Consider the following 23,192-nt stretch of genomic DNA (forward strand, 5'->3'; position numbering starts at 1 on the left):
TCGGAGGCTGTCCGGGTGGTGACTGGGAACACTGCTCCAGAAAGATCGCAGCCCCGGTCACCTGCAGGTCTGCGTCACTGAAGCTAAAGCTTCATGGCTACATGCGGGACCCAAAGAGGCCTCTCGTGTTCCCCACGCCCACCCACTCCCACCCTCCACCCCACCTCTCCCTCTTGGTGTCCCCTCCCCCCTACCTTTTTGGACACACAACCCAAGAACATTCTTCATTGTTCCTTTCAAAGGTCTGGGGTGGGTGTCGTTAGACACTGAAGAAATCCCAACTCTCCTTTATAGGGGGAAACAGAGCTTGTTGGCTAAGGAATTAGCTGAACAGGAAAACCAACGCAAACAACACACAACAGAAAGAAAACAGCACTGCAACACGAGCAGAAAAGAGGAGGCCACGGGGCCATGTCCACAGAGTGCACGGCTGAACCCTCTCCCTATCATCAACTACACTAACGTTTCAGTGGTTTTCTGTTTTTCAGTTTGAAAAAGCACCCAAGATACACTGCCATTCCAGCAAGAACCATCTTGCCTAAAAACACTTCCTCTAAGTGCACATCTGCCTTCGGAACACAGTTCTTCCCATGGTCTCATAATATCTAATAACAATGTTACAAAATATTAGGGCTTGGAGATTTGGAGACTTTTGGTCCAATATGTTCCACCTAATATGGTACCTGTGTCTCTATGGTCAGCAAGATGGTTTTTAAGGTACATGCAAGTATTTATCCTTTTAATGGTTATGAGCTTATTTTAATCTGTATTAGAAAAAAATACCACCAGCACATCAGCCACTGTGCTCAGAGCACCACTCAAGGCGAGCTCATTACTAAGTTCTAAGGCTAGTGTCTCATTAGATGCTTTCTGTGCCAACCCGTTGGCATGTGGGACTCACGCCGCCAGCGATCCCCAGACTTGGGGAGATGGGTCTCTCTGACCACGCTGGCCTGGGGGCTGTGGACAGTGTCTCCTGGCAATATCACCCCAGGCAACCCCATGAGGATGAAGAATTCCGCACAGCCCCCAGCTTCAGGCTTCAGCAGTAAGTCTCCTTTCCTGAGCCAGACGCCACATTACCCTGGATTGCGAAACATTTAATGAAAAAAGAATCTGGCATTTTTAAAAGTTAGGTTTACAAACTTGATGCATTCTTAATATTAGCAATTTATCTATTTCTAATACATTGCCTAAGAAAATAAGGTCTATGAAGACATCAACAAGATATTTAAGATTCATTATAAGCTACAGCACTTTGCAAATAAGTATCCAGTTTAATTATAACAAACCACTGTGAGCAAATTTAACTAAGTATATAAAAACATTAGTTAAATACAATTCTCTGGAAATATACATTATACCTACAGCTGTTTTTACAGTGAGATTCTTCCTTTTTTTTTTCCCTTTTAATTCTCAAAATGGCGAATCACTGTATGGTCCTGGATCTCCAAGCTATAAAACTGAAATATGTGTTTCCAGCATAGCAGATGGTGACCAGGAAGGCGAAGAACTGGAGAAAACAAAGCATAATAGAAAGGGGGTTTAGGGCACATCCTAATTAGCAAAAGTTGTCATTTCACCTCTACTGAATAATGCACTTATGGCATCCCTTGACTCCAAGCTTTCTCATCTAAACCTGCTTTATTGGTTCAATTACCTTCCTTCTGAAACAATTTCAGGCTAGGCTCTTTTTCTTTTTTGGAACCTATCTGGACAGCCTGTAGTCTTACTCCAATAAGCCCAGGGTGTTCACGTTGGGGGTGAATATGGTGGTGTGCATCTGAGAAAAGCCCGTGTATTTCTAATTTAGTATCGGTGATTTTAGACCAAAGCTTAACCTCACACTGTCACAGGCTCAGTTTACACAAACAAGCTGAGTGGGCGGAAGGAAGCCAGGGGCCCACATGGGGTGTGAGTGCAGAGGCGGGAAAACGCCGGGCCCTCTCCTGGGGCAACCACAGCCCAGTTCCACCTGATTCTTCATTTTTAAAAAAATTTTACTGACGTCCAGTTGATTTACAGTGTTGTGCTAATTTCTGCTGTATAGCAAAGTGACTCAGTTATACATATATGTACGTTCCTTTTCATATTCTTTTCCATGACGGTTTATCACAGGATATTGAATATAGTTCCCAGTGCTATACAGTAGGACCTTGTTGTTTATCCATCCTATATATACTAGTTTGCATCTGCCCAGCTGATCCTTGCTGTGTGCTAACTTGAGCCCTGTGACTTTTAATCTCACGTGGACCCACGCTCTTTACCCTTAAATAGAGATTTTGAGATATAGGTCAAGAATATGATGAACACCCATGGATCACCCACCAGCTTTAACATCATACTGTTCGTCTTCCTGTCTAACTGCCTGCCTCCCGCCCCCATCACTTCTACTGCGGATGGAATATTATAAGGCCCATCTCAGAGAAACTTTTAAAATTAGTTTTTTAAATTTGAAAAATACACACTTACGGTTTAAAAATGCAAACAGTACATAAACGCATAAATTAAAAAGTAGAAGCCCCTCATCCCACACTCCTCATGGTCCATCACAGTCCCTGGAAGGAGCCTCTGCTGGTGTCTATCTTCCTAGGCATCCTCAGAGCATGAATAAACATTTCTACTTCAACAAACAGAATCCTAGTGTGCTCATTTTCTGCCTCCTCTCCCACTGACACTGTAGGCAGCAGAATTATTCTTAGAATCCCTCAAATGTTTTTTCTCCCTCAAACACTTATTTTGTTCTAGCATTTGGCTTTCACTCGAGCGGACTCTTTCAGCCTCTTTGTGCTCCAGGCCATCAGGAGGCCCCATGATGCTCAAACCAGGAAGTTCACTGCCAAGGTGTCCCTCCCCACAGGTGATGCTTTGCCCTGCAGATAACTTTGTCCTCCTCGCCCAGATCCTCAGCCGGCCTTGGGGAGGGAGGAGGAGACCGTGGGGATGAAATGCTCACTCACCGACGAGGCTGCCCAGCTGTTGAAGTTGTGACTGTCCCTCTCCGGGGAGACAGAAGACGCATCCACAATAGCGGCTGAGAGGTATAAGACGAAGGCACTGCCATTAAAGCACAGACCCTGGGAGACAGAGGCGCAGAGTGTTTAGGGAGCCTGGGAAGGTCCGGGCATACCCGGACCTCAGAAGCGGCCAGAAGCGCACCCCGGCTGTGGCAAGGGGCCCACCTGGACTCGTGAGCGGGGCAGGGGACAAGGGCGATGAGAAGGCAGCTCCTCGGCGCCTTGGGGGTACTCAGTGCACGCTGCTTCCTCGCTTACCAACGCTTTGAGGGGTTGCAAAGGGGCTCCTCAGTTGGAGCAGCAAATAAAATATCCCAACCAGAAGGCAGACGCGTCTGACGTTTAGCATCTGCCAGCAGCAAGCAAAATTTTCAAAATTTGTCTGTAAACATCTTAAAACTGGGGGAGTTTACACAGAAACCCAGATTTCTGGATTCCCTTAGGAAGGGAAAAAAACAACAACAACAGAAGATCTAGCGATCCTGGGAGCACATTTCCGGCTTACTTCTCTGTGAAGAATATCCTGCTGTTGTTTAAGTCAGTGCATATGGGTGGCAAGGATTCAACAGTTTACGCTCACTTGCATGACTTTCTGGTCTCTTCACACGCGTTGAGTGTGGAACCCCAACATGGAGGGGTCTCCTGACTGCTGGCCAGGGCTCTACTCACTACTCAGGCAGAGGAGCACCCAGAGCAGGATGACATCAGAAAAAAACTGCTGGATGGAAGTCGAGAGACATGGGCCCAATTGTGCGTGAACCTGTGCAAAGTCAGGAGGCTCCAAACCTCAGTTTCCTTAGCTATAAAATGGGGACACAGCTCATGATGATAAATTCTGAAAATGCAAATCAGAGCATTTTAAAACCAGGGAGTTTCGGAAGGGAGCAGTGTGAAACAAGAAAAAAAAAAAAGTAACATGAAAGGCAATATTTTAAGTTCTTAATGTAATAAATCAATGAAGGAGGCTTAGGTTTGGAGGAGAGACAGACTAATAGATGCTCTAGGCCAGAGGTCAGCAAAATAAGAACCCCGACCAGCAGTCAGGAGACCAAGACTTGAGTCCCTTCAGAACTGTCACAAAATAGCTAAAAATATGGAAGTGGCTTTGGCACTGGCTAATGAAGAGCGGCTGCAGAGTTCTGAGGCACATGCTAGAAACATGGATGTTTAAGGAGATTCTGGTGAGGTCTCAGATGGAAATGAGGAATATATGTTATTGGAAACTGGAGGAAAGGTGATCCTTGCTATAAAGTGGCAAAGAACTTGTCTGAAAGGTGTTTTAGTGTTTTTTTAGCAAAGTGCCAAAGGAGTGGCCTGGTTCCCCTGACAGCCCGGAGGAAAATGCGAAAGGAGAGAGATGACTTGAAGAAGGAATTGTTAAGCAAAAAAGAACCAGAACTGGGACTTCCCTGGCAGTCCAGTGGTTAAGACTCTGCACTTCCAGTGCAGGGGGTATGGGTTCGATCCCTGCTCAGGGAACTAAGATCCCACAGGCCGCGCAGCGCAGCCAAAAAAATAAAAAAAACAAAACCAAAAAGAACCAGAACTTGAAGATTTGAAAAATTCTCAGCTCAGCCATCTTGCGAAAAATGAGAAAGCTCTTTCAGAAGAGAAGGCTCAGGGTGTGGCCAAACAGCCTTTTGAGAAAGAGATTACAGGTACAAACCACAGATCTAATCGACCATCTCAGCAGAAGCCAGGAACAGGGAAGGGATTATACCAGTAGAAACTTTACAAGTTTGAACTGAAGGGGATGCAGATGGGCCAAAACGAAGGAGGGCTGTGGAACTTCTTGGATTCTATGGGACAGAATGAACCACAGAACTATTTGACTGCGAAATAGTTTTATCTTTCAGGAAAAGAATGAATCACCCGAAGGTGATGCAGAGATCATCAGGGCCCGGTGGGCAGGCTGGTTCCTCCTCAGTTTCAAAGGGTGGGTTTTCTGTGAGTCAGGATGTCCCTACCCAGTGTCCCAGGGGCAGGGCCGCCCTGCAGAGACACCAGGGTGGCAATGCCGCCCCAATGCACCAAGAAGGCAGAGCACTGAACCAAAAAAAAGGATTGTTCTGGAGCCTTAAGATCAGATGGAATTTGCCTCGTAACTTTTGGGCTTGCTGGGGCCCTGTCACCCCTTCCTTCTTTCCTCTTTCTCCCTTTTGAAATGGGAATGTCTATCTGTACCCGTCTCACCACTGTATTTTGGAAGCACTCAACTTGTCTGGTTTCACAGGTTCATAGCTGGAGAGGAATTCTGCCTCGGGATGAACTGTACCTCAAGCCCCACCCATATCTGACATAGATGATACTTAAAGGAGACTTTGGATCAAGACTTTAGTGGATGCTGGAATGAGTCTGGGGGATGTTGAGATGGAACGAATGTATTTGCATGTGAGATGGTCAAGATGGGGGGGGCAGAATTTTTTAAAATATATTATTGTTTTTATTGATATTAGTATAGTATTTTTTATACATTTATTTATTTTTATTTACTTATTATTTTTGACTGTGTTGGGTCTTCGTTGCTGCACACAGGCTTTCTCTAGTTGAGTCAAGTGGGGGCTACTCTTTGTTGTGGTGTGCGGGCTTCTCATTGCGGTGGCTTCTCTTGTTGAGGAGCACAGGCTCTAGAGCGCGTGGGCTTCAGTAGATGCAGCGCGTGGGCTCAGTAGTTGTGGCTCGTGGGCTCTAGAGTGCAGGCTCAGTAGTTGTGGCGCACGGGCTTAGTTGCTCCGTGGCACGTGGGATCTTCCCGGACCAGGGCTCGAACCCGTGTCCCCAGCATTGACAGGCGGATTCTTAACCACTGCACCACCAGGGAGGCCCAGGGCAGAATATTATGGACTGAATGTGTCCCCCCAAATTCATATGTTGAAGCCCTAACCCTCAACGTGATAGTATTTGGATACGGGGCCTTTGAGGTAATTAGGGTTAGAGGAGCTCATGAGAGTGGGGTCCCCCGAGAGGGTTAGTACCCTTCTAAGAAGAGACGAAAGGGAGCTCACATCCTCTCTTTCTCTCTCTGCCATATGAGGACACAGCAAGATCAGCAGGCATCTGCAAGCCAGGAGGAGAGCTTTCACCAGAAACCAACTATACTGACACCTGATCTTAGACTTCTGGCCTCTAGAACTGAGAGAAATTTCAGTCATTGAAGCTTCCCATCTAGAGTATTCTGTTTTGGCACCCAAGCAGACAAAGACAGGTTCTGTAATCTACACATTTTCTTATCTATTCCCCCTGCCCCACCCCCAGGCTGTGACTCCCTTTGTAATCATGCACCCAGCATGGAGTCAGGACAAGAATCCAGTCACTCTTTTTTTTTTTTTGCGGTATGCAGGCCTCTCATTGTTGTGGCCTCTCCCGTTGCGGAGCACAGGCTCCGGACGCGCAGGCTCAGCGGCCATGGCTCATGGGCCCAGCCGCTCCCGGGCATGTGGGATCCTCCCGGACCGGGGCACGAACCCGTGTCCCCTGCATCGGCAGGTGGACTCTCAACCACTGCGCCACCAGGGAAGCCCAAGAATCCAGTCGCTCTTGACCACTCCTGCTCCCCCATGTGAGGTCACCTAGTTGCTCTAACAGTGACTTTCATTTTTCATTCTAACTCTTCACCTCTCAACATCAAAGAACTCTGGTACAAAAAGGGTTAAAGCCACGGCCCCAGGAGGGGTTTGGAGGACAGAGGATCTGCAGGGGCTATGCCCTGACACACCTGTTCCTAGATGACACTGTTCATAGGGAATTAATAAAACAAGAGTGTACGCAGTGTATCTCTTGATTCAGTCTTCTGAGGACCGGTTTGCTACTTTGCCTAAAAGGAATTCCTGGACCTTCCAACAATGCTGTTTCACACTCAGGTTTAAAACACCTGTGCTGGGTTCTCCCTGGCTTTGCCCTCTGCTTTGTTGGCAGAGACAATCCCGAATTGTCTGGAGAAGGACTAAGTTCCGTCCTACCTAATGGGCAGTGGACAGGAAGAACACCCATGGTTTCCTTACCACCGTGGTCCAAGGCACCTGGGGAATCCTGGTGTAGGTCATCGTTATGTAGATGATGAGGAAGAAGACAGTGAGGACCCAGTAAAACACAGCTACAAACATGACCCAGCCAAACGCAGGGACCCGGAAGTACTCAGTTCCAGCGATCAGTGTCCATACCAGCAGTCCCAGAACCTGTAAGAGAAAAGAAAAGGGAGGCAGAAGAGAAAATGAAGGAGGAGGAGGAAGTGGGGACAGAGAAAAAAGTAATTATACAAAGTGTCAATTACAATTTTTACTCATATATATGGGTACATGTACCAAATGTAATCTGGCCGCAAGCTCACATTCTTGCAAATGCTAGGAAGGTAAAATGAATGAACAGAACAGGCAGGGCAGAGACCAGGACAAACAAGAAACCCACGCCTTGTTTCCGGGGTAAGTCTCTGCCCAGCTCTGGCCAGTTGTGGGCTGGTTTTCTCGATATTTCTCCCACCCCCACCCCCAGGAGAACACAGAAACTCAAGTTTGTACATGATGATCTTGATTTTTAAATGTCAGCACTAATAAAGAGGGGCAAAACAACACACATCTGTGGCTGGAATCTGCTCCCGATACCTGTGAAGGGAACAAGATATAAGTCATGCATTTATTGCAACGACGGCCACCCAACTTCACTGCTGCTACAGAGCAAGACAAGCCCGAAGCCCCATCACATCGCCACTGAGCGAAGGAAGGATGCTGGTCTACGCTGTGTGAGTCTCTAGTCCTCAAGGAGGGAGGCCACGGCGAGGTGTGCCTTCCAGGGCCCAGGAGGACTTTATTCCTAACTCAGGAAAGTTGGCATCGAAACTCTATTCCCAGGAGACAGCATCAGGCGTGTGGGACGGACTCTGGCAGCAGATCTGGCTGCCGTGTAACTCGGGGCAAGTGATTTCCTTCCTGTCTCAGCTCTCTCCATGGGATGTGGGACAAGACATGAAAGTGACTTTGATCACAAAGCTGGTCATTTGGCATTGACACCTGAGCACCTGCCCTGAGCACATGCCACACAGGCTGGGCTTCCTGCTCCGCGGGCCCCGAGGATAGAGCAGGGCAGAAACCAAACAGACCTGCTCATGCATGACTTAGAGTCTCATGGGGGGAAATATCTGAATAGTTACAGTTGTGAAAATGCTCTGAAGGAAATAAAGGGTGTGACAAGGGTCTGTGACAGGGGCTGTGACCTTTTAGGCAGGAACAACAAATGTCCGAGGGGGCTGCGCTGAGGAAGAGCCTGAAGACCCTCTGGGAGCTGGTAAGACGGGCAGAAGACACCGTCCCAGGCAGAGAGCATGGCATGGGCAGAGGGCTGCAGGGGAGGGGCCTTCTAGAACCTGTAGGAGAGTGGAGGACATTAGGACATGGGTACAAGATGTTAGAGGGCTTGGGGAGGGTCAGATTACGTGGGCCCAGGACACCTAAGCATTTTGTACTTTATCCGAAGAGCTACAGGAGGATTCTGAGCCAGACAATGATAAGATCAGGTTAAGTTTTTGCAAGATCACTCTGACTGCATGGCGAGAACAGGCAAGCAGAGTCGGGGGTAGGGGTGGGGAAACAGTTCGGAGACTGCTGCAATAATCCAAGTGGAAGAAGATGATGCATCCAACACCAAGATGCTGGTGAATACTAGGAAGTGAGTGATTCAGGGGAAATTTCAGAAGGAGACAGAACCTTCACAGATTTGACAGATTAGATTAGGATAAAGTGGAATTACCCCCAGGTTTCTGGAAAGACTCCCCAGTGGATTAGGGTGTCACTTCCTCAGCCGGAAAGATGAAAGAGGAACAGGTTAAAGGGCTGACCTGGGCTCAGTTTACAACCTATCCAGTCTAGGGGAGCCAGAGACCTCAGGATGGGGTTAGAAGTGGACAGCCCAGGAGGAAGAGCTCAGGCCCCTCTGTAGGAAAGACTTCGTGTTAGGATCACTTAGCCCTCCGACAGGCTTCCAGGAGACCTTTTAAACTGTTCACTGAGACAAGCCCACCTCCCTGGCGAGGTCTGGATGTCTGTGCTGGGGAACAGGGAACAGACTCTAAGTGCTGTTGCTTCCCCTCCTTAGAGCTGACAGTTGATGTTCTTTTATCTGCTTGATGTCGTATATGAATTCCGAAGAAACATTTAATGGAGATGTACTTTTGTGTTTACATCTGTGGCAACGGAATTGACTGGAAGTGAAGCAGCACAAAACAGGATAAAATCCCAGAAAGTGCCAAGCCTCAACACCCATGGGGTTTTGGTCCGGAATTCATCACAACTGACAGGTCATCTACACACACAGGTGTGCTATTCCATTGGATCAGTAAGACAGGTAACACACCTCATCCAGCACGGCAGGGTCTGAAACAACAAGAAGGGCTTCCTGATTCAAACTGAAGAGGTCAGAAGGGCCCTCTGTTGATTCACACAGGAAATAACCACAGGAAGAGCCACGGCAACGTGGCAGCTGTCTCTCCAGGAGTGTGCAAGAGTTTAAGAGCTGCCGGCATAAGCCTGTGCCAGCTAAACAGGCTCAGCTAACAGCTCTCGGCTCTGAATGTGAAAATGGTTTTCATTATTAAAGCAAGTGGAGTCCACTATCCAGAGACGCTGTCTAATGTGGTAGCGGCAGTCATCTTTTACACACAGACATGATATTGCTAACTGAGCTGTCTCTCAAAAAACAGGAATCCTCGACCCAAGATCTTACCAGCAAACACAGGAAAAGAACTGTCAAGAAAAGAATTACTCTACCTAAGTGAATTTCCTAGGTAAGTGAAATATATCCAGAAGCACACTTTTTGTCTCTCACTATAACCAATACTGATGAAAAGCACTCTACAAAAATGTTACTCAGCTGTGTGTGTGTGTGTGTGTGTGTGTGTGTGTGTGTGTGTGTGTAAGTAGATCTTTGTTTAGACTACAAAAATAGTTTGTTTTTTCACTGATAAACATTATTTTAAGCCAACCCTTTTTTTTGAATGGTAAATCTAAGACTTAAAGTTTAAGAAAGTGATAAGTGCAGGTAAAAATAAGCACAGCAGTATAAAAACTATACATAAAACACACAAAGAAGTTACAAACACCAGTTGTAAATTCTCGAGAAACCAATATAAAAATTTTACATTGAGCCTTCCTAACTTCTTTCGCTTGCATTTATAACTACCACCTGCAAATCCTTTTCTTTCTCCTTTAAAAATACGGATCACTCAGTATATGGTGCCTATAACTTGTTTCTTTCAGTCAGCCATGCCACCGAGGACCTCTTTCCAGATCTATGTCGATTTTAACAGCTGCCCAGTTTTCCATAATTCATGTAACCAGTTCCCTATGGAGAAAAATTTAAGTTGTCTCCTTTATGTTTGTACAAAAAATACCCAGGGAACATTCTTATATGAGGTATACCTCTGCAAACATGAATTCCAGGACAGATTTCTAGAAGTGGAATTTCTAGAATATTTTAAGCTTTAGAGGTATGTCAAATTACTCATCAAAAAACTTGTGCTAACTCATCCTCTCATCTGAGTATGTCTGCTCTTCCCTTCCAACCTCATTAAATGCCCAGGTTTTAAATAATTAAAAACCTGACTAAAAAACAAAACAAAAGAGATCTCATGTTTTGCCCTTCACTGCTTGACTGAAGTACAGCACAGAGAAAAGTGTACAAATCCTAAGTGAACAGCTCAATGAATTTTCACAAACTGGACCAACTTGTGTCACCAGCAACCACTCAAGAAAGAGAACATGACTAGCACTGCTGTGGCGGAGCGGGGGGGGTTCCATCACGCCTAGTTACTCCTTCCCTCCTCCGAGGGTCCCAACCCCCCTGGTTTCTGTCATCCTGTTTTGGAACTTCAGAGACATGGAATCCTATCGTCCATGCTCCCATGTTTGATTTCTCTCACTCAACATTGTGAGTTTCATCCACGACACTGAACGTCATTTGTTCACTCTCTCAGCTGCCCAGCAATGGTTCTCAAACATCAGAATCAACTGAAGGGCTTGTTAACCTACAGGTGGATGGGCTTCCCCCCAGAGTTTGTGATTAGCAGTAGGTCTAGGAAGGGATCTGAGAATCTGCATTTCTAAGTTCCCAGGGGATGCCGTTGGTTCAGGGACCACACACTAAGAACAGATGTACTGTATCCTTCTTGTTTATTTTAGTTTGCATTTTCCTGATCAGTCCTGAGGATGGAAGAGCATCTTTTCAAATACTTATTAGCCACTTCTAGTTCTGATTTATTGACGTTTTAAAAAAATCACTTTCTTACCGATCTGTAGAAATCTTTACACAACAGGGATGGTAACAAACTACATATGAGGCAATATTTTCCCATCCAGCTTTTTAAAATTCAGTCTTTAGTCACACGGGAGTTTAACATTTTTACACAGTTAACTGGTAGCTCTTTGAGCCTTCTTCTATTCCTATGTGCTTAGGAAGGGCTTCCTCAGCACAAGATTATAAAAATATTCTCCTATATTTTCTGATAGTTTTATGTGTATGCTTAAATCTTTAAACAAACTAGAACTGAATTCTATATATGGGGTGAAGAAAGTCCAACTTTATTTTTTTCCAGCAGATGGTCAGGTGATCTGTTATCACTTACTGATGACTTCTCACATTTTGGGTCAGTTTCTGGAAACTTTATTCCACTCATCTGTGTTGACTGCTGTGCTAGCACCAATTCCTGTAGCTTCAGCATGTATTTTAGGCTTTTAGGTAAAGATGTCGAAATGGACACATGAATCTAACTTTGTTCCTTTCCCAAACCCTTCTAAAATTATCATCAGAATGAGATGAATAGGAAAGGAGACAAAAGTGACACATTTTTGGAAGGGGCTCCCCTGAGTACCCAGCATAATGGATGAAAACAGACCCAACCGAGGTTCAGAAATCTCAGAACCTCAGGTGCAAAGAGAAGATGTTTTGAACAATCAAAGAACCACCAAGGATCAGAAAACAGAAAGGCTTTTAACCTTTTCCAGAAGCAGACAGAATGTTAGAAAATAATGGCAAATGCTTTCAAACTGGAAAGTGGTTTCTAACCCAGAAATTACCCAGGAAAATAATCAGTGAAGAGCAAGAGGCAGACTTTTTTTTTTTTTCAGATATGCAACATCTAAAAAGAATCCACCTTCCACACATTCTCTCTCAGTAATCTACTGAAGGGTATGACCCAACAAAATGAGGGTGTAAACTCTAAAAGAGGAACTATTGAGTAAACCAACAGAACGCTGTGGGAGAAAGGGTGAGGGTAATCCCCAGAAGGAGGGGAAATCCAGGCATGACAAACGACCCAGGCACAGAAGGTATAACCCGGTCAGATCGGAGCAGAGTGGCTCAAAAGACAGGGACTTCCCTGGTGGTCCAGTGGTTAAGACTTCACACTCCCAATGCAGGGGGCCCCGGTTCCATCCCTGGTCTGGGAAGATCCCCCCCCCCCCATGTCGCAACTAAAAGATCCTGCGTGCCGCAACTAAGACCCAGCACAGCCAAATAAATAAATAAATAATAATTAAAAAAAAAACCAAAACAAAAGACAGGCATGGTGAAGGCCATCACCACCGTGCCTTTTGTCACTTTACCTTCTTAACCTGGTGAGTCGATTAGGGAATCTGCTCCACCCCAAGTGAGGGAGGAAGCCAAGAAAGGGGAAGACAAGGGATCCAGGAAACCAGAAAGTCAGCCCAACAGAAAGGTAAAGGGAATTCCAAGGTGAAGGGAGATCCCCAGGAGAAATGCATCCAAGATAAAAACGAGAACTCTGATTATCTGATAGGAATGGCTTGTGGGAAACTTTACTGAAAGGCTATTAGAAAAACGCGAGGTGAATTAGCTACAAAGAAAAGTGAGCAAATTCTTAAAAAATATGTACGTTATTAACGTCACTAAATACCAGAAGAAACTATTAGCAGCTGTTTGTAGTTAAGTGTTCACTGTAACACGACTCTAATATTTACACAGAGATAATAAATACTGAATATTGACCTGAACAAATGATAACAAGGAGAGGAAAGCAATAGGGATGATGCAATGGACTGAATATTTCAATTAACTGCCTTGTGGAATGAGATTGATTGCCCCACCCACCCCACTTCCTGAATGGTACCAGATATCTGTGTTTTTTCTATGAAGAAAGTTTTTTAAAACTGAAAACCTTCAACGCCGTGACCTCTTGAGACCGTCAGCGAGCTGATTCCGACAGCCCTGCTGGACCCTCCGCATGCACATGCCCCCACGCAGCTTCCTTATTCTAGGGTCCTGTGGACCAAGGAAACAGATGCCTTAGATTTTTAAAAATCACACTGAAAGACACACTGAGTTTGCCTGTGAGTTCTCTCCTGCCTCTGAACTTTGCGACAGCTGTTCTGCTGCTCAGAGGAGTTTAAAGGCTCTCATTTATTCAAATGTACACTGAGCATCTCTTATGAGCCGGGGCTTTTTCAAGGCACTACGGGTTGGCCAATTTCTTTCTGACTTTGTAGCCTGGAACCGGGATGGGCACCATCTGTCCTTCAGCCTTGAAAACAGGTGACTACTGACAATGAACTAGGCTACCCTGGGAGCAATGCACCAGCTGTTTCCAGCTGGCTTTGCCCCGGGGGAGTTGTGTTGATCCAGGTGTGAGCTCAGCGCACCTCCAAGATACCTCATTGGGCTTTAGATCATTGACCATATTAATTCCTTGCAATAAAGTGGCGTTGAAAACTGGCTACTGTAGACTTACTCTTCTGTGTCCTGCAAGGAGAGAACCAAACAATATGACTATGCCAGGCTGTCTCCTCCTGCCATGTTTAATACCACACACACGTGACAACATTCAAACATTCAAAAACCTCACCGAGGGCTTCCCTGGTGGCACAGTGGTTAAGAATCCTCCTGCCAACTCAGGGGACAAGGGGTTCAAGCCCTAGTCCAGGAAGATCTCACATGCCGCGGAGCAACAAAGCCCGTGCGCCACAACTACTGAGCCTGTGTTCTAAAGCCCGCAAGCCACAGCTACTAAGCCCGTGTGCCACAACTACTGAAGCCCACGCACCTAGAGCCTGTGCTCCGCAACAAGAGAAGCCACCGCAATGAGAAGCCCGCGCACCGCAACAAAGAGTAGCCCCCACTCGCTGCAATTAAAAAGGAAGCCCACAAGCAGCAACGAAGACCCAATGCAGCCAAAAATAAATAAATAATTTATTTAAAAAGAAACTCACTGAGTGTGCACTGGTGGTGCAATGATGTGGGAAAACAGTCATGGGCTCTGCCTCTGGAAAAGGTCCGTCAATGGATATTCGACTATGAACTGTGGTTAAGTCCTATGAAAGGAAACTAGGCTGATACAAGAATGTAAAGCACAAGGACCCAACCAGGTCTGGATGGTCAGAGGTAGTTTAAGATTAAGTAGGTGAATGGGAGTTAGCCAGGCAACATTTGGGTGATGGAGGGAAAGCCAAGACTCTGCGATCTCAAAGACATCCCATCTGATGACGTGAGTCTCCCACAGGCTCTGACCTAACACACGAAGGTCAGATGGAAGTTCAGTTCCAGAGGAGACTGACCCATGGCTTGGCATCGGATGTCAGTCTCCAGAGAGCACCTTTTCTCAAAGTCAAGACTCATTCCATAGCGGTTCGAGGGCCAAAGAATGTGAATGCTGGAAGAGAAGTTCAGGAGATGTTTGGGATCAACAAGCTTAGAGCTAGTTAGTGGTCAGGGCAGAACCAAACATCTAGTCTGATGTTATTTTAGTTGGTAGCATTGGATCTTGGTGTCTTCCTCCCCTTCTCCACTTCCCCATTCTTTGGCTGGGGCGATGCTAGCACTCGCGGTAACGTCAGACTGAGAAGCAGAGCTGGCTCAGTGGGGAAATCAGGTACTCCAGATTCCGCCTGTCCTTGGCCAAGTTACCAACCTGAGCCTGTTTCCTTATCTGGAAAATGGGGATACAGAAACTTTCCTCATAGGGCTGTTGGAAGACAAAGGGAGTTAATATATGCACAGCAGTGCCTGGGATCAGCTGGGTGCTGGGTCAGTTATTACTATTCTGCTAGTATCATTAACAGGGTTGACAGTGACTCCCGGGAATCCGTCCCCTCCTCCTTTCCCAGTATCCTCTTCTCTATATTTCAAGATTTTTACACCTGTATGGAGCCAAGGAGTCTTACCTATGTCCCGCTCCCGGACATATGGACTGAACTTGAGGCCTCTCCTATGGGCAAGATGCCCAACAAGATGCCAGGCTAAGTGAACCAGGAGCGTTTGACCCTTCAGCTCTGTCCTCTCTGCCTGTGCGGACACCCTCAATATCATGGTTACCATGTCCTCCGTTCCTATTTGGTTAAATGGTACAATGCCAAAGGCCATCTGGCCTGGTAGAAAGATTCAGGCTTTGAATTCTTACCAGCTGTGTGACTGGGCAAATAACATTGATCTCTTTAACCAATATTTTTTGAGCACTTACTATGTGCCCAGGCCCCAGGTAACAGTAAGAGCATATTATGTCCTAGGGAGTAAGGAAGAGCTTCACATGCCTCACCTCGCTTTAACCCACACAGCTGCCCTCTGAATAACTTTCATCAGGACCGTTTTACAAATGGGGAAACAGGCACTAAGTGTTACATAACTTAGCCGAGACTTTTAACTATGCTGCCACAAAATATCAATAACATGCCCCAAATCAGTTAATTTCTCTGTGCCTCAGTTTCTTCATCTGTACCCAGGGATAAAATGTATCTTCTAGAATTCACATGAGACAAGATGCTCTATAAATGATAACTACTATTGTGATTAATAATGGCAAAAACAGAGCGTTTGGCAGACCACAAACCTGCCCTGAGGGCCAGCCACATGCAAGGCTGAAGAGGCCAGCACCTGCTCTGTTTTCTTTCTGTGCTGGTTCGGAGCGTCACCTAGAATGCCACCAGCCAACCCCTCCCAGGTGCAAGTCTCTGGGCAGAAATAAGCTCTGGTAAAATGAGCAGATGCCTTGATGCAAACCCATGCCTGGTTCTGCGAAACAAAATTCCTCAGAGCTGCCCACTGATGCTGGGCCACCAGGCAGTGCTGGAGCTCATCGTTACAAAGCCTATTATCTGCTGGCCTCTCACGTGGCACCTTGGTTCATTTAAAATAGAGACAAATAGAAAGAAAACAGGGATGGCTGCAAATCCTATCTGCTCTGATGCTTTAAACATCCGATTCAGAGAGTTGCTGTTTTTAACTCAATGAAGACCAAGAAATCCTGGAAGAAAGCTGATATATTACAGAGGTTGACATCAGAGCCACCTCAGGTCAGCAACCACGCCGTGAGCACCTGCTACAAGCCAGACACAGTGCTGGGTGCTCAGGGTCCAAAGGTGAGCAGGGCACGAGCCCCCACCCCTGAGGACTCTACCACCTCGTGTGAGAGATGGACACAATCCACTTCCTTCTTTTTCATGGGGGTTGACAACTGTGGGCCATGGTCACCCGCAGCCCCGCTGCCTGTTATGTACAATCCACAAACACGGCCAATGCTCATCCATTTAAGCGTTATCTAAGGCTGTTTTCATGCTACAACAGCAGAATGCATGGCCTTTGGCTGCAAAGCCTAAAATATCTACTATCTGGACCTTTACAGAAAAAATTTAGCCAATCCTGTTAACCGTCACACTTACTCTCTGCATCAGGAAATATACACACGTGCACATATAGTTGTTATATTTTTGTTTCCTGCATTTTTTCAAATAAACCAGATTAATAACACATTGAGCCAGAGGAGATGACAGGGAAAAAGCGTGCACCCTTTCCCTGCACCACCGAGGAACTGTATCACACTCAAGATGACAGCTCCCTACACCTGCTGAGTGCTGTCGAGTCACCTCCACGCCCCTTCCAGATCAGTAGTGCTTCTGTTCAGCAAGCATGGCGAACTTTTCCATTTACCCACTAGAGGGTGACCAAACACTGCTTACGAAAGATTTAGGAGCTACGGTCCCTCTAAGGTGGGATGAGATCAGAGTTTACCATCTGTCTGGATAAGTTCCTACACTTGAAGCACATTCCACAGAGGTGGCAGGATGTGGAAGAATAAACTCGGTCTGGGACCCACCCATTAGACCCAGATGTTGCCTGGAAACAGATCTGACAAGAAATGTACTCGGCTGGCTTGCGATAAGGATTAATTAATAGAAAGACTTGGAAGGGCAAATTTAATCCATGCGCCCCGACTAAGCTTTACTGAAGTATGCTTAATACCTGCTGCTTTCTTCAACAAGAAACTGTGCCTCTTCAGGCCTCTGCTTCCCGATCTGGGAAATGGGGAAGACAGAGTTAGGAAAGTAGTTTTCAAATGGGAGTGGGGGGACCAGCACCTGGGAGATGCATATGGGAGTCACCCGGGGGTATTTCAAACCACTTTCTTCTTAGTCGTCTTCCCACTTTCACACACCATGAGGGTGGGTGTCTCCCTCTGGTCCTGCTTGACCGCTCCTCAAGTACCATTACAGGAGACCTTTGGGTGCTGCAGAGCAGAACAAAGCTTGAGGCCTACGTGAAGCTAGTAGTTTGTGACTTAACCTTGCTCTCGCTTGGAACTTTAGTGTGACATCTATGATCAATTAAAGGCCTGCTCTCAGGGAAACCACAGAACCTCTACAGTCCCAGCAGGCGACTGAATGGAAATCTGCATACTGGGCTGGTTTTCAAATATATTTACAAATTCTTTGACACACCTCTTGAGTACAGGCGCCTCTCAAATACTTCTGTTGAACGGAGTGCGGCAGAAATGATGCTACGTGATTTGGGAGGCTAGGTCATAAAAAGGATCCAGCTTCTCCTGGGCTCTGGGGAAGCTGGCAGCCACTTTGTGAGGACACTCAAGCAGTCTTGCGGGGAGGCCCACACAGAGAGGAACAGAGCCCTCCCACCAACTTGCCAGCAGGCGAGTGACTGCCTTGGTGAAATGGATCTCCAGGCTCAGTCAAGCCTTAACTGACTGCAGCCCCAGAAGACACCTGACTGAGCCCCAGGAAAATGCCTGACCCAGAAATGCCCAGTTAAGTTGATCTTGAATTCCTGATCCACAGACACTGCGAGTGATAATACATATTTACTGCTGTTTAAAAGTGTTACGCTTGGGGGTAATCTGTTACGCAGTTATAGATGACTAATACACGAAGTTCATCCAATGTGGGCTTGTGTCCGAGAGGCAGAGTGGTAGGGAGGGAGGACCGAAGACCTAAGTTCGTCACTAACTTTCTGGCCCCTCTAAGCCTCAGTCTGTGCCTCCATGAGATGGGCGTGGCACCATCTAGGTTGCTGCAGGGTCTGAAGGTGTTTTGTGACCTGCAAAGAGCTACATAAACAGCAGTGATTACTGGTCTCATGCTTTTCTCCTCTAGGAAACATGATGCAATGCTTAGCAGAGCTGGCATCTTGGCAGCAAGGGTCCTAGAAATAAAGTGGGGTCTATTCCTGTAGTTAGAACCATGGGGCTCAGGGCATTAAGGATGTGCTAGAGGACACGCTGGCACACTTTTCCTGTGAAGGGCCACATAGTAAGTATTTCGGGCTTTCTGGGCCATATGGTCTCCATCACAACTATTCAATTCTGCCCCTGTGGCATGAAAACAGCCACAGACAATATGCAAAAGGATGGGAGTAACCGTGTTCCACGAAAACTATTTACAAACACAAGTGGCAGCCTGGATTGGCTGGCAGGCTATCATCTGCCAACCTCTGCCCTCGAGCCTTGCTTCTCCAAGTGTGTGGTCCCCAGAGCAACAGTCACACCTCCAAGGAGCTTGTTAGAAATGCAGACTCTGGGACTTCCCTGGTGGCCCAGTGGCTTAGGCTCCACGCTCCCAATGCAGGGGGCCCGGGCTCGATCCCTGGTCAGGGAACTAGATCCCACATGCCGCAACTAAGAGTTCGCATGCTGCAACTAAAGACCCCGCATGCTGCAACTATGACCCAGTGCAGCCAAATAAATAAATATTTTTTAAAAGAAGAAGAAATGCAGATTCTCAGGCCACCCAGCACTGAATCGACATCCCTGGGGGAGGCGTCCAGCCACGTGTTCTGAAAGCCTCCAGCAGCTCAGCTCTGAGAAGGCCCACCTTCCTTCCCTCCTTTCCCCCAAACCCCATACACCAGGGGCTTACGAGGGATCTTGGGTGACAATGACCTGATCAAAGATTTCAGGCCTCACAAAGGACACACATCATCTCAATATTCTCCATGAATCAGTGAACAACACTGGATTCATGGTCCTGGGTCACCAGTAAGCAAAGGAGCAGTCAGTCCTGGTCAAATAGCTTAGAGTCTTCAAGAAAACAGAACAAACTGTGTGGTAGCAGCACTCTCAGGGTGAAAGGATTGGGTTCAGTGACACCCAAAGGCCTCCTCAGTCCCTGAGGCTGAGGGAGCCCTTTGTGGTCAGACGCCGGCCCGGCTCCCAGTCCTTTGCTTGCTTCTTTCAGCAAAGTTCTTTGAATGCTGGCTTCCTTCCGTTTTGGTGAAGCGCTGGGGTATAAAAGGCAAAGGGCGGAAGGAAAAGGGATACTTTTTAAGGAACAGAAGAGAGATGAAAGGCTTATAGGGAAGAAGCAATACGAAGGAGGAGAAAAAAGGAATTATGGGGAGTGGGGATCACTACAAACAGCACCTTCCTCTTCAACCTGGGGAGACCCTCCATCCCATCGCAACGTAACTGTCTTGCTCTCGCATCAGCATCAGTGTCTGCCTATGGTATTGCCAGTTACATCACTCATCTCATTCAGCCACACACAGCCGCATGGTGTAGAGAGTCATGCTTCCCAGTGTAAGGTCAGGTCCAAATCCACAGTCTACAAAGCCGGGTCTGAGGACTCATTTCTGCTATAGAACCTCCCAGCACCGCCCACAGGAGCACAGCTCTGCTTGAGGTCAAGGAAGCATCTCACACGAAGGAGCCTTCCTGTGTCCTGACTCTACTGCATCGCATGCCCCCTGTGGGCACATCCCCCCAGGGGTGGGGCTCCACCTCTGTCCTCCACCCTTGAGGCACCAGGAGAAGGAGGAGGTCAGACAAAGCAGTTCAGACACTGTAAACAGTACAGTATCAGAAGTCACAGGGCCGCTCTTTAATGTCAACCTTAAAAGCACTGTAATAAAAACCAAGCAAGGAGGATCATGAACAGCTTTCCTCCACCAAAGATGCCGAGCGCTGGACCCACAGCTGCGGTGTGAAAAGCCGAACCCTCACACTGAGGAAGCCGGATCAATGTGCTGGACGTTGGGGGCTCTGCAGCTCTCTGTCCAGGCTGCTGATCTATGCAGTCTGTCCTTCCCTCGGTCCACGCGCCCTTTGGGTGTCTAAGTGACTCTGAGTGCAGGAAATAAGGTTGTGCTTAATCTTTAGCCGAGGGCTCGGATCCCTCAGCAGTCAGGTCTTGCTTCCACGGAGCTGGAAAGGCACCAGCCACGTGCTCCCCTGCTGGTCCAGCGGTTAAGAATCCGTCTTGTAGGGACTTCCCTGTTAGCGCAGTGGTTGAGAATCCGCCTGCTAATACAGGGTACACGGGTTCAAGCCCTGGTCCAGGAAGATCTCACATGCCGCAGAGCAACTAAGCCTGTGCGCCACAACTATGGAGCCTGCGCTCTAGAGCCCGCGAGCCACAACTACTGAGCCCTCGTGCCACAACTGCTGAAGCCCATGTGCCTAGAGCCCATGCTCCGCAACAAGAGAAGCCACTTTAATGAGAAGCCCACGCACCGCAATGAAGAGTAGCCCCCACTCACCACAACTAAAGAAAGCCCGCACAGCAATGAAGACCCAACACAGCCATAAATAAATAAATAAATAAATAAATAAATAAAAATAAAGTTCCCTTAAAGAAAAGAATGGGCCTTGGGCCTGGAACACAGCATTACCAAGAGATAAGGAACACAGAGAGCCTGCACAGGGCTTATCACCTTGTGTGGGAATATCTTTCCCTGTTTCAGTCACAACGAGTGTTCCTTTGTTCTGCTTTAGTATGTACACAATGGCCCTCAGGCATGTCCCCAGCTTTCAGACTCCAAAGGGGAAGCGTTGGGGGCTTTCTGCTGTGGCTTAAGAAGGGTGTTCACAGGCCAACTGCCCTATGTTGGCCACCAGGGGGGCTGCCTAGTGAGGAGGGACTGATGTCTACTATTGAAACTGATGTCTCTTCTCTACTTAGGTAAAGCGATGTCCCATCCAGTTGTGTTTTTCTTGGTAACTCCAATTCCAAGGTGCAGTGGCAGAAGTGTTTGAAGTGCTGCCTGAAATTGGTGATCAGTTCAAGATGTTCGCCTCCCTTGGGATTGAAAACTAGTGATGGTACTCAGCTTGACATCTGTCTTTATGTCATTTCCATACTGCTTTGATTACTGCAACTTTATAACAAGTTTTGAAATCAGGAAGTGTGAGGCCTCTAGCTTTACTTTTCTTTCTCAAGATTTTTTGGATGTCCATGATCCTCTGAAATTCTATATGAATTTTAAAATTTTTCTGTGCTTTGGTGCTGGGGAAAACTGGACAGCTACATGTAAAAGAATGAAATTAGAACACTCCCTAACACCATACACAAAAATAAACTCAAAATGGATTAAAGACCTAAATGTAAGGCCAGACACTATAAAACTCTTAGAGGAAAACATAGGCAGAACATTCTATGACATAAATCACAGCAAGATCCTTTTTGACCCACCTCCTGGAGAAATGGAAATAAAAACAAAAATAAACAAACGGGACCTAATGAAACTTAAAAGCTTTTGCACAGCAAAGGCAACCATAAACAAGACGAAAAGACAACCCTCAGAATGAGAGAAAATATTTGCAAATGAAGCAACGGACAAAGGATTAATCTCCAAAATTTACAAGCAGCTCATGCAGCTCAATACCAAAAAAACAAACAACCCAATCCAAAAATGGGCAGAAGACCTAAATAGACATTTCTCCAAAGATATACAGATTGTCAACAAACACATGAAAGAATGCTCAACATCATTAATCATTAGAGAAATGCAAATCAAAACTACAATGAGGTTATCACCTCACACCAGTCAGAATGGCCATCATCAAAAAATCTACAAATAATGAATGCTGGAGAGGGTGTGGAGAAAAGGGAACCCTTTTGCACTGTTGGTGGGAATGTAAATTGATACAGCCACTGTGGAGAACAGTATGGAGGTTCCTTAAAATACTAAAAAACAATAGAACTACCATATGATCCAGCAATCCCACTACTGGGCATATACCCTGAGAAAACCATAATTCAAAAAGAGTCATGTACCACAATGTTCACTGCAGCTCTATTTACAATAGCCAGGACATGGAAGCAACCTAAGTGTCCATCGACAGATGAATGGATAAAGAAGACGTGGCACATATATACAATGGAATATTACTCAGCCATAAAAAGAAATGAAATTGAGTTATTTGTAGTGACGTGGATGGACCCAGAGTCTGTCATACAGAGTGAAGTAAGTCAGAAAGAGAAAAACAAATACCATATGGTAACACACATATATGGAATCTAAAAAAAAAAAATGGTTCTGAAGAACCTAGGGGCAGGACAGGAATAAAGATGCAGACGTAGAGAATGGACTTGAGGGAAGGGTAAGCTGGGACGAAGTCAGAGTGGCATGGACTTATATATACTACCAAATGTAAAATAGATAGCTAGTGGGAAGCAGCCACATAGCACAGGGAGATCAGCTCGGTTCTTTGTGACCACCTAGAGGGGTGGGATAGGGTGGGGGGGAGGGAGGGGGACGCAAGAGAGAGGAGATATGGGGATATATGTATATGTATAGCTGATTCACTTTGTTATAAAGTAGAAACTAACACAGCATTTTAAAGCAGTTATACTCCAATAAAGATGTTATTAAAAAATTTTTTTCCTGTGCTTTTGCAAAAAATGCCATTGGAATTTTGATAGTATTGCGTTGAATCTGTAGACTGCTCTGTGTAGTATGGACATTTTAACAACACTAAGTCTTCCAATCCACAAACACAGATGTCTTTCCATTTATTTGTCTTCTTTAATTTCTTTCAGAAGTGCTTTGTAGTTTTCATTGCACAAGTCTTTTGCCTCCTTAAGTTTATTCCAAAGTATTTTATTCTTTTTGATGCTATTGTAAATGGGATTGTTTCTTAATTTCCTTTTCAGATTATTCACTGCCAGTGTATAGAAA

General features: G+C 46.2%; 1 protein-coding gene across 4 annotated transcripts in view; it reads right to left on the reverse strand.

Moving 5' to 3' along the window:
• Window positions 1-804: 804 nt before the first annotated feature.
• Window positions 805-23,192, reverse strand: part of CMTM8 (CKLF like MARVEL transmembrane domain containing 8) — a 92,017-nt gene continuing 69,629 nt past the window's right edge. Inside the window, exons 2-4 of one of the 4 annotated variants that reach the window (XM_082849110.1) lie at window positions 7,037-7,192; window positions 2,961-3,077; window positions 805-1,513 (exon numbers count right to left, since the gene is read on the reverse strand). In XM_082849110.1, the coding sequence (XP_082705236.1) occupies window positions 1,430-1,513; window positions 2,961-3,077; window positions 7,037-7,192 (357 nt within the window). In that variant the 3' untranslated portion in view covers window positions 805-1,429. Of the gene's footprint in view, window positions 1,514-2,960; window positions 3,078-4,884; window positions 6,075-7,018; window positions 7,193-23,192 lie in introns of those variants that run through there. The other 3 variants (XM_082849109.1, XM_082849111.1, XM_082849112.1) reach the window with 3 other exon arrangements.

The sequence above is a fragment of the Leucopleurus acutus genome (genome assembly GCF_964270905.1).
Source record: "Leucopleurus acutus genome assembly, chromosome: 10".
NCBI lineage: Eukaryota > Metazoa > Chordata > Mammalia > Artiodactyla > Delphinidae > Leucopleurus > Leucopleurus acutus.